Raw genomic sequence first — 21,207 nt, forward strand, 5'->3', positions numbered from 1 at the left:
TACAGTGATGCAATCTAGGCTCACTGCAACCTCCGCCTCCCAGGTTCAAGCAATTCTCATGCCTCAGCCTCCCGAGTAGCTGGGATTACAGGTGCATGCCACCACACCCAGCTAATTTTTGTATTTTTAGTACAGACGGGGTTTCACCATGTTGGCCAGGCTGGTCTCGAACTCCTGACCTCAAATGATCCATCCGCCTTAGCCTCCCAAAGTGCTGGGATTACAGGTGCGAGCCACCATGCCCGGCCCATCTCTTGATTTTTAATTAGGTCATTTGTTTCCTTACTGTTGACTTTTTAGAGTTCCTTATGCATTCTGTAATATAAGTTCATTGTCAGATATGTGTTTTATAATAAATATTACATGTATAATATTTCTAAGAAATGATCAAAATATTTTCTAGAATAGCTATTCCTTTTTACATTCCCACCAGCAATGTATGAGTGATAGTTTCTTCACATCTTCTCCAGCATTTGATATTACACGTGTGTGTAATATGTGTAAATATTCTGTCCCATTCTGCTTGCTTTTGCGTCTTGTTAACAGGGGCTTTCTCAGAGCAGAAGTTTTTTAAAAAATATAAGTAGATAGTTTATTTGGGCCAAGTTTGAAGACCACAACCCAGCAGCATAGATTCAAGTTGCCCTGGATATGCTTCTGAGAGCAAAAGTCTTTAATTTTGATGAAAACACATTTTTCTTTGCCAGTCATGCTTTAGGTATCAAGTCTGAGAACTCTTTGCTTAGCCCTAGATCCTGAAGACTTTCTCTTATGCTTTTTGTAAATATTTTATAATTTTACATTTTTTATTTAAGTCTGTGATCCATTTTGAGTTACATTTTGTATATTAGGTTGTGGTAGGCAGAGATGTCCGTGTCCTAATCTCTGCAACCTATGAATATGTTAAGATTGCTATTTAGCTGACTATAAAATAGGGACATTATCCTGGATTATCTGGGTGGGTCCAATGTAATTACATGGGTTCTTAAAAGTGGAAGAGGGAAGCAGAACAGAAGGGTCAGAGAATGAGATGCGATGACAGAAACAGGATCAGAGAGATGCAGTGTTGTTTGCCTTGAAGATGGAAGAAGACAGCCGAGATCAAGGGAGTAAGAGTGTCCTCTAAAAGCTGTAATAGGCAAGGAAATGAGTTCTCCCCTGTAGCCTCTAGAAAGGAACGCAGTCCTGATGACATCTTGATTTTAGCTCTGTGAGACCTGTGTCAAAATCCTGACCCACTAAACTATAAGATAGTAAATTTATGTAGTTTTAAGCCACTGAGTTTGTGATAATTTGTTACTGTAACATTAGAAAACTAATAGGTGTTTTAGAAAAGCTTCTGTTAAAATAGGATTTTATACATTTGGGTATACTGTGTATCTGAACAATTTTTATATATGCAACATCCCCATGATATCAGATAAATGAAGTGCTACTCTAAGTAGATCTGTGCATTCAGTGGGGAATAGTTAGAAAATGTATTACTTTTATTTCTGCTTAAATTTCTACGTTCATTGTGACTTTAAATTCCCCACTACTACTTTTTAATAGGAAGTGTCTTGTTGTTACTGTTGGTTTTGTTTGCGTTTCAGAAGAGATTTGAATGAAATTTTGCACCAGAGAGCCAAATGTAGCCCCCAAAATTTATGTGATGGGAGGCTCTTTTTTAAAAATATTCAATTGACTTTGACTGTAGGACAAACAGAACCTTAGTTAATGGTTCTGATTCTTGTACTAATTTTATTAGTTTTTTAAATGACAGCTTTGAGATATAATTTGTATACCATGCAGCTTACCCACTTAAAGTATACAATTCAGTTATTTTAATATATTCACAGATATGTGCAACCAATCACCAAAGGACACAATATGTTTTCACACTGTCTTCTAATTTTGTTTCTGAGAAGTTAGCTGTTAATTTTATTGGAGTTCTCTTGTAAGTGATGAGTTGTTTTTTTTTCCCGGGCTGCTTTCAAGATTTTCTCCTTGTCTTTGGCTTTCAGTAATTTTACTATGAGGAATCTCTTTCTGGATCTCTTTGCATTTATCCTACTTGGAGTTCTTTGAGTTTTCTGAATATGTAAATTAATGTTTTTCAGTAAATTTGGGGAGTTTTTCTAATATTTTTTCTGCTCCTTTCTCATTCACTTTTCCTTTTGGTACTCCTATTATGTATATGTTGATGAACTTAATGATGTTCTACATTTCTCTGAGGCTGTTTATTCTTCTTGTTTCCATCTGTTCTTCAACTTGCCTAATCACTGTTGACCTACTTCAAGTTCATTAATTCTTTTTTCTGCTTGTTCAATCTACTATTGAGGCCCTTCAGTGAATTTTTCATTTCAATTGTGCTTTCATCACCAGAATTTCTATTTGGTTATTTTTTATACTTCCTATTTCTTTATTGATAGTCTCTGTTTTGTAAAATATTGTCATCATACCTTCCTTTACTTCTTTAATCATGGTTTTCTTTAGTTCTTCGAACATATTTATATGGCTAATTTGAAGGTTTTGCCTGTTAAATCTGACATGTGGTTGTATGGGTCATACTTTCCTGTTTCTTTGCATATCTCTTAAGTTTTTGTTGGAAACTGGGCATTTTGGATAATATATTGTAACAATTGTGGATACTACCCCTCCACCAGGGTTCTTTATTATTATTTGCTTGTTTACTGCTTTAGTAACTGCCTGGATTATTTTATTGAAGTCTATTTCCTCAACCCCCATTCTCACCCTGCAGTATGAAGCCTCTAATGTTGCTCTTCGGGGGTACAAGCTTGTATATGCCCACAGTCACCCTGGGATGACAGTGGTTTTGGTGAGGCTCTCCTTGGCTGTCTCTTTACTTGACCACACCATGCTGTTATGGTCTACTAATTGTTGACTGGTTGCTCTTGTTTTGTTTTTGTTTTTTTGAGATGGAGTTTCACTCTTGTCGCCCAGGCTGGAGTGCAGTGGCGCGATCTCAGCTCACTGCAACCTCCACCTCCCGGGTTCAAGCAGTTCTCCTGACTCAGCCTCCCGAGTAGCTGAGATTACAGGCGCCTGCCACCATTCCCAGCTGCTCTGTTGTTTTAATCATGTCCTGGAATATAAATTGCTCCACAAACTGATCCAATCAAATTAGGGCTCCTTTGAAGATAGTTCCTGAGATCTGCGTTTGAGATTTCTTCTGACCGCAAGAGGCTCTTTCCCTGCTGTCTCTTTCTCTGGTTCTCTCTGGCATATTAGGCAGCCTAGGCTTGAACTGCTGTACACTCAGTTGCAAATGAAGTCAGTTTCATTGCAGGAGAATTGAAGCCCCCTATTCTATGCCCTGCCTCTCTCCCTGGGAAAAATCTTTGAGCCACAGCTCTGGCGCAGCGAATGGAGATAAATGGTGAGCTTCCCTCTGAGTGTCAGCCCCAGGTCTCCCAGGTTTGCTTCTTCTGGTATAGAACCCCCACCCCACAAGGTAACGCCAGAGCAATCAAGGCTCTGGTATTCTTGGTGGCACAACACCCAAGGCATAGCCTCCATCCCATGAGTTGGGGGCTAGGTGGAAGAAGGGAGCCCCCACCTCTCAGCCACATTCTCCTGGAACGTAGCCTCAGCAAAAGTAGCTGGGAACAGGATAAGAGATGCCGACATCCTGTTCTTCCCAGGAAGAAAGGAGCTTGGAGCTGGGGTAGAAGGAACCCTGTGTTCTTGCTACTGTACTCTGGCATGAGATCTTTGCTGGGAGGGAAGATGGAGGAAGTGGTTCTAGATCCAAATACTGCAGACTTTGACTTTACTTTATGAATTTTAGTAGATTTTCTCGAATAAGTACTTCTTCATTTGCTGTATGCCCTTAAAACCATTTCCAGAGACTTTAAATGGTTGGGTTTTTTTTAATTGAAATAACTTTCACCAGTTTCACTGGGAAGAGGGTCGTCCATGGAGCTGCTCACACTGTTATGCCAGAAGTGGAACTCTGTAAGCTTTTTAATGTAAAATTTTGTTGCTGCTATTCTTAATTGCTCAGAGTGGCCTTGTATTTGGATTTCTACCTCCTCAGTAGATTGTAAATAGCTTGAAGGCAGTAGCCCTGACCTTTATTCATTATGGAATCATGATAGCCCCTGGTAGCATGTTGTATGTTGTGGCACATAAAAGAATGTCAGTCACTGACTGTATTGCTGTCTTTTCAAGTTTACATTTTCAGCACTTCATTTGTGACTTAAAGTGCTTAACTGTGTCTTCCTTTTTTCTTACACTCCAGTGCTAGTGTGTTCCCAGAAGGGTGATGCTTCTTTTTTATCTGTCATTGGCCATACTCAGGGAAGTACACTTGAACCGTTGGAAGTTTTAGTCCAAAGCATTTTTATTTACCCTTCACAATATAGGAGCTTTGTTTAACATTCCTTGTAGTGTATATATAATTATGACTTTAGGCTACTTATTTGGGATATGGGGACAGGAAGAGAGTGAGAGAGGGATAAAGGGCAGGCAGAAAATCAGTGTGGTCGTGTTCTTAAAGGTGGATGTGCCTCACTTGTTCTTTCTTCAGCCAACTATGTCTCATGCTTTTCAACCTTGGCTCTTGATGGCCCTGCCCTCATGACTGATTTTTTCTTTCCTGTTCGTCTCTTATTGGGGATCACTGGCTGGTTATGGCCCCATGGCTGCCCCACCCTTTGTTTTGGTGGACAGTGGCCATGTGGCCACATCTGAGGCTCCAGTTAGTGCTGTACCACTCATCTGTGGCTTGGGCTTCCTCCTAAGGCTAATGTGGCCTTTCTTAGTCTTTGACATGCTTTGTATTGAAAGATCTGGTAGTACTCTTCTGTCATTATTCTAAGTCATTTGAGAATATTCTTGACAAAAATCATTCCGTTTGTATGATTTGCTTGCTGCTATTTCTGGGATCCGTGGGACAGTGTTGACTGCCCTCTGGGATGGGTGTGTGTGAACTGTTTTATTCAGTGTTTTTCTTTTTCCCAGGATGCTCCAGGATGAAACGCCATAGGCCTGTCAGCAGCAGTGACAGTTCAGACGAGAGTGAGTAGAACCGGCTGGCAGCTGGTAACCTTTCTATCTATATCCCTTGAGGATTTTTCCTTTCATTTGAGGATAAGCCATTTCATGCTTTTTTCAATGGTTGAAAAATGTTTCTGAGAAGGAAAATTCAGGGCACCATTTTCTTATTTAAATTTCATTAGAGATAGATAAATTAGAAGAATTGATTGTGTGTGGCATATAACTTTTCACTTTTCATTTACCTAAATAACAAAAGCCAGATCTAGTAATGCTTTAACAGAGCTTCTCTAGAAAGAAGAAAAGTACAAGAGCATAAATTGTAGGCCCTGATTCTAATTGTAGCTTAGGTACTAAGTGTTTGACTGAGTCAATCATCATTTGTAAAAGGCAGTAACCTTATTAGCAATAGCCTTTGGGGAAGTGCTGAAGGATACACAGATTACTTGCTCCACAATTGTAGTTTTTCCAGTTGTTTTTGGAGATACTTTTTCTTCAAGTGGAATATGAATTGTGTTATTGCAGAACATTATGAGGTGTGATTATACCAAATCAGATAATCTCATCCTTAGCATTGTTGAAGCTTTTGCACTGTAGGAGATCATCTATAAATGTCACTAAACTCCATTATGAGGCACTCTTCAGTGCAGTTTGACTGTTTTCTTCAGTGGTATGAGCTCTCTGGTTTCTCCATCATATTTTTCATATTCTCTTGGACGACATTTAGTTTTATGACATTTAGTTATATTAGTAGGTAATGTGTCTCAGTATTTTTTTCTAATTATCTTTTACAGGTCCTTCCACTTCCTTTACTTCTGGCTCAATGTATAGGATCAAGTCAAAAATTCCAAATGAACACAAGAAACCTGCTGAGGTGAGATCGTATTCTCAATTTTTAGACTTAAGCTATAGTTTGGATGCTTGTCTCCCAAAACCTCATGTTGAAATTATATCCCAATGTTGGAGGTGCAGGCCTAATGGGAGATGTTTGGATCATGGGAATATATCCCTCATAAATAGATTAATGCCCTCCCAGAGCAGGGGGGTAAGTGAGTTTTTCACTCCGTTAGTTCCCTTCAGAGCTGGTTGTTACAAAGAGTCTGGCACCTCCTCCCATTCTCTCTTGCTTCGTCTCTGGCCATGTGATCACATATGCTAGCTCTCCTTTGCCTTCCACCATGAGTAGAAGCAGCCTGAGGCCCTTACCAGCTGCCCAGTCTTGAACCTTCCAGCCAGCAGAACCATAAGCTAAATAAACCTCTTTTCTTTATAAATACTTAGCCTCAGGTATTCCTTTATAGCAATACTAAATAAACTAAGACAACTTTTAAAAATATAAATGGCTGCCTCCTAACTATATACCAACAATACCCAGAATCTGAAGATGTGAAGAATAAAGAATGTGTCAGTGGGTAGGCTTGTTTTCTGATGAACTTATTTGTTTTCCAAGAAAGATTTCATTTTCTATCTCCTTTAGGAGAACAATAATCTTCACACTGTGATTTCATTTTGTGATTTCAATCATCTTCACACTGTGATGACACGTAGTGCCTGGCTTTAGAATATTCCTCCCCTAACCAGGAAGCCAAAGAGAGCCAGACTAGGGGAACTGGGAAGGACCTAGAGATCTCCTGGCCTATGATTGGGAAAAGCTAAGTTAGCAGGTGAGGAGAGATAGTACAGAAAGGGATAGGTGAGTAGGTTGTAGATGGACTACATTAAAGATCATATGGGTCATGGTCTGTGAAGCTGTGATGGGTCCTTACAGCCTTTGGATCACTGCTGGCCCAGAAAGAATAGGTCAATCCCTATCAGGCTGGTCATCTTTTCCACAAAGGGCAGCAAAGTGCCAGCGTTCCTCTTGGACTTGATAATGGTTTAGTGGATCCTACAGACTTTCCTCTGTGATAATTAAATGATAAAATGACTTTGTATATCTTCACTTCTACTATGAGTAGACTTCCTTAGCTGTAAAGGAACAGAGAATATATTAGTTATGTATTGCTACATTACAAATTATCACAAAATTCGTGTCTTAAAGCAGCACACACTTATATCTCAGTTTCTGTGGGTCAGTAATCTGGGCATGATGTGACTAGATTCTTTGTTCAGGATCTTTCAAGGCTGAAATCACTGTGGAAAATGGGATGTGTTCTCACCTGGAGGCTTGCCTAGGGAAGAATTTGCCACCAAGCTCATGTTGTAGGCAGCATTTGTCTCCTTAGAGCTGAAGGACTGAGGTTTCTGTTTTCCTTCTTGCTTTTGGCAGAGAGCACTCTCAGTTTCTAAAGGCCACTTGTAGTTCCTTGCCACATGGCCTTTTCCATAGATCCTCTCACAACATGGTAGCGTACTTATTCAGCGCCAGCAAGGAGGGTCTTTCCCTCCAGTCAGCTAAGATGTAGTGTTACATAACATAATATAATCATGGGAGTGGCATCCCCACCACATTTGCTATATAATGTGACCTAATCAAAGGAATGACATCCCATCATGTTTGCCATATTCTGTTGTTTAGAAGCAAGTCACAGGTCCCACTGCCTTAGTAGAAAGGGAGTGACTCTTTGTGGGTTACTTTTGGGTGTGTCCACCAGAGAGCATTTCTCTCTTCCTTGGCGGTCACTTTTCATTTGTTTCTTTGGCCAGGGATTTTTCTGGGCACAATAGAATGTAAGAGTTTATTTATATATGTCCATGTCATACAGAAAGACTTGTTATACAGAATATAACACACATAAACAGGAGTGGAAGAAATTTCCCACCTGTCTAGAGGAGACTTTGACTACAGAATGGTGAGAAAGAAACCTCGCTACCTACCCTTTTAGGACGACAGCTGGTTCTAGGACATAAGGCAATTCAAGGGCTTTGGGTTTTGAGGCCTACTGCCTCCCAGGCAGTGGTAATAGTAGTCTTTTTTGTTGCAAGGGATAGGGGACCTGGGCTGCTGAAAGCAAATTGTTTTCGTTTATATTTAATATTCTGTTATAAAAAGGAAAACCTGGTGATATTGTAGGACAAAACTAGCCTTTGCATTAGAAGAGCTTGATCCCATGTTCTGCTTTGCTGGCTTATTTCATCTCTCTGAGATAATTTGTCAGCATAACATGGACATTATCATACCTATCTCTCATACCTATCATTTATTGAAGTTTTATGTGCCAAAAGCTTTACATTAAATAGTTTGTTTCCCAAATTTAAACAATTATGAGACTCTCCTTGGATGCCTGTTTAAAATAATGATTCCAGACTTACCCCACCCTGTGACACTACTGAATTAGTATTTCCAAGAAAAGTGCCTGGGATCTGGATTTTAAAAAGTGACTCAGGTGATTTTTATAATCAAGCACGTCGGGGAAGTAATATACTCTTGTTCTATTCCTCCAGTAACACTATAAAGTAGGTACTTTCCGGTTTTTTGTTTGTTTGTTTTGCAGGTGATGAGGCTCAGAGAAGTTACTTGCCCAGGGTCATTAAAAAAAGCAGAACTGACATTCAAGTTTTTATTCATCCTGAATCTTGTTTTATTAACCAGTATGCATTGGACATATTATGTAGGGTACAATAAGTATATAGTAAACATTTGTTGAAACTTTGGCAGTTAAGAAATATGGGACAGCACCAGTGTTTTCTCATGAGTAGTTATAATCAAAGTTTCCATAATGAAGTGAGAGCAAAACTCAAGATTAGAGAGAACAAACCTGGAATTGAACAGGGGCTGGGAACCCAGGCAGCAAGGAGAATATGGTAGGAACCCTTGGTAAAAGAAGAAAAGTAAAAGTTAAGTGGGAATTGGCAAAGGTGACAAGCACACACTACTCACAGGTGAGTCTGAAGGCAGCCTTTGAGGAATCAGATGGAACCACTGTGAATTCTTTCTTCCTATTTGGCCCCTGAAACTGAAGCAATATTGCCATTGGCTGCTTTTTATTTATTTACTTATTTTGAGACGGAGTCTCGCTCTGTCGCTCAGGCTAGAGTGCAGTGGTGCGATCTCAGCTCACTGCAACCTCCGCCTCCCAGGTTCAAGCGATTTTCCTGCCTCAGCCTCCCAAGTAGCTGGGAGTACAGGTGCCTGCCACCGTGCCTGGGTAATTTTTGTGTTTTTAGTAGAGACAAGGTTTTACCATCTTGGTCAGGCTGTTCTTGAACTCCTGACCTCGTGATCCACCCACCTTGGCCTCCCAAAGTGCTGGGATTACAGACGTGAGCCACTGCGCCCTGCCGCCATTGGCTGCTTTTTTCAAAGCGTCAGTTTATGCCCTATTTCTGATAGCAGACTATCACTTTTCTCTCAATTTCTGATTTTCCTGGCCTTACTTGCTGCACCTGTTTGCTTCAAACAATTGTTTTAAGGTTCACTTAAGAAATATGACATATTTGTATGCTTCTTTATTTCTGATGTTCCCATTTTTCTTTTTTGTTCATTTGTTTCTATTTGAAGAATTTCCTTTAGCTGTTATTTTAGGATAGGTCTGCTGGTGATAAATTCGCTTAGTTTTCCTTCATTTGAGGATGTCTTGATTTCTCCTTCATTCCTGAAGGATATTTTCACTTGATATAGAATTCTGGTTTCACAGTACTTTTCTTTCAGCACTTGGAAAATGTTGTGCTACTTCCTTCTGGCCTCCATGGTTTCTGATGAGAAATCTGCCCCCATTCAAATAGGTTGTTCTCCTCTAGGTAGTCATTTCTTTCCCAGTTGTTTTTGAGATTTTTCTTTGTCTTTAGTTTTTAAAAGTTAGATTATGATGTACCTGGGCATGGATTTCTTTTGGCTTATCCTCTTCGGGCTTTAGTCAGCTTCTTGAATCTGTAGATTTATATCTTCCACTAAGTTTGGGAAATTTTCAGCCATTATTTCTTCAAATATTTTTCAACTCCACCTTCTTTTTCCCCTCCTTTTGGGGCTTCAGTTGCATGAATGGTAGATCTTTTGTTATTTTCCCACAGGTCCCTCAGGCACTTTTCTTTTTTTTTCAGTGTATATTCTGTTGAACAGATTGAATAATTTCTCTTGTTCATTGGTTCCATCTTCTGTTTGTTAATTCCATTCATTAGTTGAGCCTATCTTATGAGTTTGTTATTTCAGTAATTGCATTATTCCATCCTAAAATTTCCATTTGGTTGTTCTTTATATATATATTCCATTTCTTCACTGAGACTTTCTGTTTTTTGTTTCAAAAGTGTTTGTAATTTCTTGTTGAAACATTTTTATCATGGATGTTTTAAAATCCTTGTCAGATAATTCTAACATCTGTGGATCTCAGTGTTGATGCCTGTTGATTGTCTCTTCTCGTTCCCAGTTCTTAGTATGATGAGTGATTTTCAGTTGTATCCTGGACTTTTTTAGTATTATGTCATTAGACACTGAGTCTTATTTAAATCTTCTGTTTTAGTAGTCCTCTGCTATAACCAGGCAAGTGGGGAAGAGGGGTCCTGACTCTCTACTACCTGTTGTAGAATTCCTAAGCTCCCCATCCTAGCTCTTTCACTCTCTGGGAAGCAGGGCTGGGGAGTCTCTACTGCTTCATAGAGGTGGAAATTCCCACCACTTTGTTGCCCCCACTGATGATGGAGGGTATGGTGGTAGTGAAGGTACCACCTTATTGATCAGTGATGGTGACAGCCCAGGCTCCCTACCCAGTCTGCCAACATCACATTGAGGAGGAGAGGTGCCTCATTATTGCTGGGAGAGAGTGAACATCAAGACCTCTCAGGTGGTGTACATTGACACCCCAATAATCACCCTCTTTTAAAAACCATTTTAACATCTTTTCTTGAAATATAATTCTTGTAGCATACAATTCACCCATTTTAAGTGTATAATTCAGTGGGTTTTAGTATGTTCAGAGTTGTGTAACCATTACAATCATAATTTAGAACATTTTCATCATCTCAGAAAGAAACCCCTTACCCATTAGCAGTTACTCCCCAATCTCCCTACCTGCAACCCCTGGCAACCACTAATTTACCTTCCTTCTCTATGGATTTGCCTATTCTAGACATTTCATATAAATGGAATCATACAATATGTGCCCTTTGTGTCTGGCTTCTTTCACTGAACATAGTGTTTTCACCTCTCATGTTGTAACATGTATTAGTTCCTTCCTTCCTTCTTTCCTTCCTTCCCTCCCTCCCTCCCTCACTCCCTCCCTCCCCCCCCCCCCACTTTCTTTCTTTCTTTTGGCAGAGTTTCACTCTTGTTGCCCAGGCTGGAGTGCAATGGCGCAATCTCGGCTCACTGCAACCTCCGCCTCCTACGTTCAAGCGATTCTCCTGTCTCAGCCTCCTGAGTAGCTGGGATTACAGGCATGCACCACCATGCCTGGCTAATTTTGTATTTTTAGTAGAGACGGAGTTTCTCCATGTTGGTCAGGCTGGTCTTGAACTCCCGACCTCAGGTGATCCACCCACCTCAGCCTCCCAAAGTGCTGGGATTACAGGTGTGAGTCACTGTACCTGGCCACTTCATTTCTTTTTATGACTGAATGATATTACATTTTATCAGTACACCACATTTTGTTTATCCGTTCATCAGTTGGTGGACATTTGGGTTGTTTCCACTTTTGGGGTATTATGAGTAATTCTGCTATGAGCATTCAGGTACAAGTTTTTATGTTGACGTACGTTTTCAGTTGTCTTGACTATACACATAGGAGTGGAATTGTTGGGTCATATAGTAACTCTACTTAACCATTTAACTACTTAAAGAACTACGAGTCTGTTTTCCAAAGGGGCTCATCATTTTTCAGTCACACCAGCAATATATGAGAGTGTTAGAAATTTGTTATTGCTGTAACAGAGACTTCAGATTCTTCTAGTGACACTGTTTTTGTCTCTCCTCTTGGCTCAAGGTCTCTTTGTGCTTGTCCTCATAGGAATTTTGTTTCTTGCAGCTCTCCCAAGCTGTTAGCCAGTGTTATTATCCCTGGAGTCTTTAGCGTAGTAGAGGGTATGGGGGAGGGGCAGTATTCGCTAATCTTCTCATTAACTCTTTCTTAGTCTTTAGGGTGCATAGTGGTCCTGTTTCTGGGGGTGGAAGTGGTGGTAGGGAAGGTAGTCTTCAGGTAGAGCCTTTTTGCCCCTGCCCCCTATTCCCTCATTGGCCTGTAGCAGGTATCTTCTGATGTTCTCAGCGTTTGTCCTTGAGGTTCTCTCTCTTGTAGATTACCTTTTTGCCCGTTAGGTAACACAGGGAGGCTGAGGCTGGATGCTTTTCCCTTCTCCCAGCAGTAATGAAACTACACCATTGTCCTCACTTGATACCCTTCCCCTGAAGATGAAGCCTTTTGTTTGGTAAGGGAACCAGGGCACTAAGCACCAAGTACCCAGACAGCACCACTCTGGTGCTTTCTCCAGGTACCGCCCCCTGCCCTGGCCCTGCCCCCGCCCCAGCTTCCCTGTGTGAGCCTAATTGGGTTCCTGAAGAAAAAGCTTGCAAGCGGGTGGGACCCCCTCCATAACTACAGCCCCCAAGAACTTCATATTCTCATATCAGTCCCCACGCAGCATCCAGCGATTCAAAATTTCTAGTTTAATGTTCCTGCTGTGGCTTCTGCCACAGGTAACCAAATGCTCTGCCCTGTGTCTCCCTGCAGGCACCTGTCTCTCTGAATTGGGTATTTGTGCTGTGATTCACTTCTCTGATGGGTTCATGAAAATTTGTTAATTTGCTGCCTGTCCTGCCATTTGCTTCTTACAAAAACGGGAGGTTGTTTTGTTTTGTTTTTTGTTTTCTGACTACAGGTCTGAGACAAAACCAGAATTCTTGAGCCTTATGATTTTACTGGGAATTAGTCACTGACATGCAATATAAATTACCCCTTTTGCAGAGGATTAATTGGCTGCATTAAAAGATACATATTTTTCTTTGATATTTAGTGTATCAGTGAGATTCTTGTGCAAATCTCCCTCTAATTTATCCTGTAGAGAAGAGTTTCCTAGGGATATGTGAATCCCCTGTATGGTTCAGGGGCTTTGTGTACCTTCTGGAAATTGTATACAGATTTTTAAGGGTATGTTCTTTGTTAATTTTTTTTTCTGAGATAGTAGCCTTATCTGATTCTTAAAAGGGCCCATACTCGTAAAGTTGTTGTTGTTGTTTTTAATCCCTAGAAAAAGTACATAGTAACTGGCTGGGTGCTGTGGCTCATGCCTATAATCCCAGCACTTTGGGAGACTATTAAAAAGTCTTCCATTCTTTATCAAAAGCTAGGATATTTTTGACTACTAGTCTGGTGTGTAAAACATATCAACCTATCTTAAAACATTGACTGCATATCATCTGTAGGCCTGGAGTCTCATTATTATCCAAGACTTTCATAGCAACAGAATGAAAGCTCATATATTTTAATTCAGTGGAGAGCACTACATACTCTCTAGTAAAGCCTGTTTACATCATTGTACCTATATTTCTAACAAGCTTAATTACTTGGTTTTCTGACCTACAGCAGATAAAAAGCACTGAGCTACAAGTGCATACTTATTACACAAAAAGGGACATTGAGGGAAGGGAGAATAATTTGCAAAGCAGCCTTCAAATGTTATTTCTTGTGCTGAAATTGCTCAGATCTCTAAATCAGACTTTGTTGCTCCCCCTTCTCCATTACACCTCTGTTTGATATGGGGGAAAGGGAATAATCCAACTTAAGCAACCCAAAGGTACATTGCTTTATGGTAATTGATGTTGCAGTTGGTGTTAGCCCATAGCCATCAAAACGTTCTGTTTATTCTTTATAAGAAACCTGAGAGTTATTTTAAACTATTTGAAAAATATTTCCATGGGTTTTAAATTTTTAAATTTAGAAATTACATAAGCTTTTTGATTCATTGAAAAAAATCAATGTGGGATGCAATGTCTTGACAAAACAAGAACAGAGTTTTTAAGGGTTTTAGGCACAGTGTTCTTTGCTAAGTTTTCTCTGCTATTGATTTTCTGGATAACCTGACAACTTTTTTTGCCTAAAGATTGTATAATTATAATTAATTCCTTTTGCTTAAATATAATTACCAGTTTGTAGCTGTTTTATGCTTTTGGGGTGACATGTTAGTTTGTGGTCAGTTATGTGTAGCTTCAGATTTCAGTGACTGAATCAAAATTGATCAATCTCTCTGCTTTATTCACACGGACCAGACAGTGTTACTCTTTGTGTCATACAGGAAGTTAATGTTTTGACTTTTCCTATGAAAAATGTCACACAAATGTTCAGAGGAGCTGTGCTTTAAAAAACTGCCAACTGAGAGATGTTAATGAGAGCAATAAAAGCCAGAGTTGTCTGCAAAGGGCATTTTCATTTTGTGGCTCTGGCAGGTTAAGCATTGATGTTCTAATTGAATTCATAGTGAGGCCTCCTTTGTTTCTGCAAGCATCTGACAGGCCAGATGTGCACACAGTGTTGGGCTTGGCATAGCTTCTGGACTGTATGTTAGCCAGTGAATCCCCTCTTTGATCATAAATGAACAGTTATCTGGTAAGTACAAAGCCTTTTTGTTTCAGGAACTTTTGGGAAAACTACCAGTGCATATAAAATAGACACACTATTAAGAACTTGTAAAACTTCTCAACTTCATTACCTAGAAAGGTCAGGATCAGCATCTAGATCCCTCCTTCATTATCTTTAATTTAGCAACAAATGGCTGTGTTTTATTTTGTGAAGTTTCTACATTACCTTGTGGCCTTTGGAACGTTGGTTAAAGTTCTTGATGGGGCTCTTGCTTGGGAACTGTGTCTTCGGGAGCCAAACCATGCACATTTTAACTGAGCTGTGAACTCATATCTCTCTTACCCCATCAACAATTACTTTGTGGACTATAGAGAAGAACTCAGTTATATACTTGTTTCTGATTTTAGAAGGAATGCTATGGTGATGATAATAAAATAACACCATCTAGCATTTATTTGGAAATTACTGTGAGCTCCATACTGTGCTAAGTCCTTTATACAAGTTCACCCATTTAATCTTTACAACAACCCCTTTGAGGTGAGTGTTATTATCCCCATTTTATAGATAAGTTGAGACGCAGAATTTGGATAACTTGCTGAAAGCCACTCAGTAGTGAAACCAGTATACCAATCCAGGTGGTCTGTCCCAGACCCATATTCCTTTAAGATTTTTTTTTTTTTTTTGAGATGGAGTCTTGCTCTGTCGCCCAGGCTGGAGTGCAGTGGTGTGATCTCAGCTCACTGCAAGCTCCGCCTCCTGGGTTCATGCCATTCTCCTGCCTCAGTCTCCCTAGTAGCTGGGTCTACAGGCACCCGCCACCACACCCGGCTAATTTTTTGTATTTTTAGTAGAGACGTGGTTTCACCGTGTTAACCAGGATGGTCTCGATCTCCTGACCTCGTGATCCACCCGCCTTGGCCTCCCAAAGTGCTGGGATTACAGGTGTGAGCCACCACGCCTGGCCTAAGATTTTTTAATTATATAAAGTATTTGCCTGCTTCAGACTTTAAACTGTAAAACAAAATATATTGAGAGATCCAGCTAGATTCAGCTCAACTATTTTGGTAACTTTTCTATAAGTCTCTCTCCCCTCCCTGTTTTCTCCTCGCTCTGCAGAGTTAACCTTTTTTGTTAAGTTTTTGGTTTATTCTTTTATTGTTTCTTTATGAAAATATATACAAATATGTACGTATGTGTGTGCCACTGTCTGTATATAAAATTCTCCTCACTAATCGGGATTTGCTATAGTTATTTTGTTTTCAGTTCAAAAACTTTAAAAATGCCTTTTCTTATCAAAAGCGGGTTAATTAGACCAGTCTGGTAAATATGTTTTATATCACTTTGCAGATATCTTCTGCCTGAGTACTGAACTGACATTCCCATCCACTCAGCATTTTATGTTCTGTCTCATGCTTGAGATTGACTTCCATAGCAAGATAAGGCAGCCTCTCACACTCTGCCTTAAGTAAAAATGCTTCTCTAGAAAACTTAGATCTGATGCTCTTTAATCTGGCTAGCTTGTAAAATTGAAATCAGGCTTATCGTATGCCTGTTTTTCTCTAAAGGGGAAGGGAAAATTATAATAGTCATTGGATTCAGTTTTCATTTGCTTAAGAAAAACAGGTATGAATTGGTTGGTGGTTTCCCAGACTTCACCTTCGTGGAGGTTTGAGTATTTCTCTCTTTTTTTTGAGGCAGAGTCTCGCTCTGTCGCCCAGGCTGGAGTGCAGTGACGCGATCTCGGCTCACTACAGCCTCCGCCTCCCGGGTTCAAGCAATTCTCCTGCCTCAGCCTCCCAAGTAGCTGGGACTACAGGCATGCGCCGCCACACCTGGCTAATTTTTGTATTTTTAGTAGAGACGAGGTTTCACCATGTTGGCCAGGATGGTCTTGATCTCCTGACCTCGTGATCCACCCACCTCGGACTCCCAAAGTGCTGGGATTACAGGCGTGAGCCACTGCACCCGGCCAGGTTTGAGTATTTCTGAAGCCATAGACAAGGACCACATTTCATTGGCCTCTGCTTTTGTATACCTTTGTCTGTAGTCTTCAAGTTACTCTTCTGTTTGGTAAACATGTGTATTAGTTTCCTAGGGCTATAATAAATTAACATAAACAAGGTAGCTTAGAACAGTAGGAATTTATTCTTTCACAGTATGAAGGCCAAAAGTAAAAAATCAGCCAGTCTGTGCTCCCTCCGTAGGTTTTAAGGGTGATTCGTTCTTTGCCTCTTCCAGCTTTTGGTGGATGTCAGCACTGATTGATTTGTGGATCAATGAATCACTCTAATCTCTGCCTCCATGATCACACTACCTTCTCCTCTTCCATCTCAAATCTCCCTCCACCTTTCTCTTGTAAGGACACTTGTCAATGGATTTAGAGCCCACTTGGATATTCCAGAATGATATCTTCACCTGAAGATTCTTAACTTAATTACATCTGCAAAGACCCTTTTTCCAAATAAGGTAATATCCATAGTTTCTGGGAACTAGGATGTGGACATATCTTTTTGGAGGCCACCATTCAATCCACTGCAATATGTTTTCAGGTTAGGAAACTATGTAGAGCAGATTTCATAAGCAGTTATGGCAAGTATGAAGGTACGGCTTATGCTTTGTAATTAGATCATTTGGCATTATTCATTATTAGTCAAGCCCAAAGCATGATCTTGTAATCAATTGATATATTTTATAAAGACTATCACTTGGAAAATAATGAAATATTTTAGGATGTTGACACACACTTTCCAGAACTAAGGAAGGATTTCCCACAGCACCATCTTTCCCAAAGATAGTAGTTTAGCAAATTGGAAATTGCCACCACTACTTAACCACTGCCTCATTAAAGATACTCTGAGGCCAGGCACCGTGCCTCACGCCTATAATCCCAGCACTTTGAGAGGCCAAGGCGGGCAGATCACTTGAGTTTAGCAGTTTGAGACCAGCCTGGGCAACCTGTCGAAACCCTGCCTCTACAAAAATTACAAAAAAAAAAATTACAAAAATTAGCTGGGCATGGTGGTATGTGCCTGTAGTCCCAGCTACTCAGGAGGCTGAGGTGGGAGGATCGCTTGAGCCTGGGAGGCAGAGGTTGCAGTGAGCCAAAGTCACGCTATCGCACTCCAGCCTAGGTAACATAGTGAGACCCTGTCTCAAAAAAATAAAATTAAATTCTGGAACAGAAAGACATTAGGGAGAAAAATAGTGAAAATTTGAATGAATTCTATACATTAGTTAATAGTATTATAGCATTGCTACTTTCCTGGTTTAGGTAATTGAACTCTGGTTATATAAACTGTAAACAATTAGAGGAAACTAAGTGAAGGATATATGGAAACTTTACTATTTGATAACTTTTCTTTAAGTCTAAAATTATTTCTAAATAAATTTTAAAATGAAATGATGCCCAAATAATTATTAACTATCAGTGGATACTTGTTACTTAATTTAAGAAAGTTAAGGATTGTTTTATACAAACTGTTTTGAGTAACCTGTATTGTTGGTTTAAATTTAGAGAACCCAAGAAAATAATTCAGGAAGGACTGCATTACCCTTTATTAAATCCCAAATAAGCTGGCTTCCTTGTCAGTACTTCAAACCTTTCCAAACAGAAGTTGATCTGGCCATTTAGGAAGTTAGAGATGTTTCTCTTGTTGGAAGCAGAGTGGATGGGGATGGTCTTTTTAAAGGAGAACATTGAATGGTATCAGTTGCATAGTGATGGTCTTCTCAAGATATGTGCAATATCTTTCCAGGTATTCCGGAAGGACCTCATCAGTGCCATGAAACTTCCAGATTCTCACCACATTAATCCTGATAGCTATTACCTCTTTGCTGATACATGGAAGGAAGAATGGGAAAAGGGAGTCCAGGTACCAGCCAGTCCAGACACTGTTCCACAGCCTTCTCTCAGGTATTTGCATGCTTGCACCTTTGACTTAGGGAATGAATGCTCTCATGTTTATCTGTCTGCTGCTTGGGGAGAAACTTAGAGTGGCTAATTATGCATTTATAGTACAAAGTCACATACCATTTTCACCAATTCGCTCAGACCAGTGGCAGATTTTACCAGGCTATAATAAGCAATAAAGTCAGGCTCATGTATTTAGGGACATAGTATGTGCCCATTATTCATAGGATAAAACCATTTGAAGTCCAATCTGAAATTATGATAAAATTTTGGAGACAAGAATTTCCAAGTCTTGACTCAACAGTCAGTAGCATTTATTAGTCTTCTGAGAGAAACAGAATTAATTACATAATGCCTGTCTTAGTCTGTTTACTGTTGTTATAACAATACCTGAGTCTGTTTTATTTATTTATTTGTTTGTTTGTTTGTTTGTTTATTTTGAGATGGAGTCTCACTCTGTCACCCAGGCTGGAGTGCAGTGGCACCATCTTGGCTCACTGCAACCTCTGCCTCCCGGGTTCAAGAGATTCTCCTGCCTTACCCTCCCAAGTAGTTGGAATTACAGGCGTGCACCACCTTGCCCAGCTAATTTTTTGGTATTTTTTTAAATAGAGACAGGGTTTCATCATGCTGGCCAGGCCGTTCTTGAACTCCTGACTTCGTGATCTGCCCACCTTGGCCTCCCAAAGTGCTGGGATTACAGGCCTGAGCCACCGCGCCTGGCCGAGTCTGTATAATTTATAAAGAAATATTTGGCTCACAGTTCTAAAGACTGGGAAGTCCAAGGGCATGGCAGCAGCTTCTGAAGGGCTTTTATACTGTGTCATAACATGTGAGAAAAGAAGAAGGACAAGTGAACATGTGTTTAAGAGATCACAAGAGTGAGCCAAGCTCACTTTTATGATGACCCACTCTTGTGAGAATTAATTCACTCCTGCAGGAACTCATTCCCACAAGAACTAACTGCTGCTATAACAGCATTAGTCAATTCATGAGCACTCCACCCTCAATACCCAATTATCTCTTAAAGACCCCACCTCCCAACACCGTCACATTGGGAATTAAGATTCCAATACACAAACTTTTGGTGACACATTCAAACTATAGAAACACCTGTGGGAAGTTTTATATATATATAACATATATATACATATATAACATATATATATATAAAATAGGGTCTTAAAGTAATGGTATCTATAAATAGAGGGTCAAAAACATAGAGTAATGGTACCTGTAAATAGAGGGCCAAAAACATAGAGTTTGTAAATGCATAAACCCAAATAAAAGGGGATTACTGAATGATTGAGTTGACTCTAAGCACATGGCCTTCATTTGCATTAGACCTGAGAAGAAAATTGAAATAGAAGAGGGCTTTGGTTTTAGAAAGAGGAGAGAAGGACTTTTCTGCCAGAGGAAGTAATAAGTAATAAGTTCAGTTAAAGAGTAGCGACTGGTTTTGGAAGCCATTTTTTCTTTCTGGTCTTTGTGTTTCCAATACTTTACACAAAGGTTGGCATTAAACAAAATGCTGAGTAAAAGTTTGAGTGAATGAATGAATGGGTAGAATGTAGAGTGCCAAATAAAGGGGCTAGTGGGACCTACTGGTTACTGTGAGAAATTGCAGATCTTATTGTACACCCATCAATTTCTATTACATATTAGATTTTTTTAAGGGCAGAGATAACATCCTTGAATTCTCTGCTCCTAGTACTAGGTTTTTAAGACCTAGTCATGCTCCAGAAATGCTTGTTGGAATCATTTCTAGAAACCCAGACTGTCCTACCCACAGAGGCTGTCCTACCCACAGAGAGGCTGCCTATGCTCTGTTAAGGAAAACTCCACAGCCTTGCTCAGCACATGTCCCAAAACTCACTGGCTCATCATCAACACCATCTCCTGCCCCCTAAAAATCAGAGTAGCATCATGAATGAACATATGAGTTGAGTGTTTTCATGTCCTTGTTGTCAGTATTTTTATACAAATATAGCAGCCCTGGTGCTGAGTTGACCATCACCATTCCATTGATACTCCGAGGATTATTGAGTGTGACTAGCATCTTGACTTTAGTCTTGTTGGTAACTCAGTATCAATTATCTACTCATTGGAGGTGATTTTAATCTTTTAGGTTGAGTGGAAAATGTCCCCTGTACCACTTTAAAAATGTTATCTGATAAGTGAGCCATGGGTAAGTAGGGTAGCAAGAATGGAGCAACAGTTTAAGAACAGTAATTTATTTTCATTTTTTTAATTTTTTGAGATAGGGTCTCGCTCTGTCCCTCAGGCTGGAGTGCAGTGGCATGTTGTCAGCTCACTGCAACCTCCGCCTCCTGAGTTCAAGTGATTCTCATGCCTCAGCCACTTGAATAGCTGGGGTTACAGGCATGTGCCACCATGCCTGGATATTTTTGTATTTTTAATAGAGACGGGGTTTCACCATGTTGGCCAGGCTGGTCTCAAACTCCTAGCCTCGAGTAATTTGTCCGCCTTGGCCTCCCAAGTGCTAGAATTAAATGTGTGAGCCCCCGCGCTCAGCCTAAGAACAACAGTAATTTTAGAAACTAAAAGAGTTTAACTTGTTTTCAAATATAGGGATGTGCGTTCCTAATTCATGTGTGGCTTCAGTGCTCTAATATTTGTTCCGAGGGCTTCAAATATTTACCATTATAAGTGCTGTGAATTGTTGGTAAATCTCTTCTGTTTCCCATAGTTCTTTGCCTATCATACGAAACTCTTAATTTTAATGGAACAACAAGGCAGACTATTAAATTATTGATCATATTGAATTCCTTAATGAAATCCTTAACTGGTTGCTCTTGGTAGGTATATCAGTTTCTGTTTTTTAGAAAATATCAA

The 21,207-nt window shown here is 39.9% G+C and overlaps 1 protein-coding gene across 3 annotated transcripts in view; it reads left to right on the plus strand.

Annotated features, from left to right (window-relative positions):
- Positions 1-21,207, plus strand: part of JADE3 (jade family PHD finger 3) — a 149,129-nt gene that overhangs the window by 67,785 nt on the left and 60,137 nt on the right. For all 3 annotated transcript variants that reach the window (XM_016942706.2, XM_016942705.3, XM_016942707.4), the window contains exons 2-4: positions 4,966-5,022; positions 5,793-5,872; positions 18,197-18,354. In XM_016942706.2, coding sequence (XP_016798195.1) covers positions 4,977-5,022; positions 5,793-5,872; positions 18,197-18,354 — 284 coding nt within the window. In that variant the 5' untranslated portion in view covers positions 4,966-4,976. The remainder of the gene's footprint in view (positions 1-4,965; positions 5,023-5,792; positions 5,873-18,196; positions 18,355-21,207) is intronic.

The sequence above is a fragment of the Pan troglodytes genome, chromosome X (genome assembly GCF_028858775.2).
Source record: "Pan troglodytes isolate AG18354 chromosome X, NHGRI_mPanTro3-v2.0_pri, whole genome shotgun sequence".
In the NCBI taxonomy this organism is placed as follows: Eukaryota; Metazoa; Chordata; class Mammalia; order Primates; family Hominidae; genus Pan; species Pan troglodytes.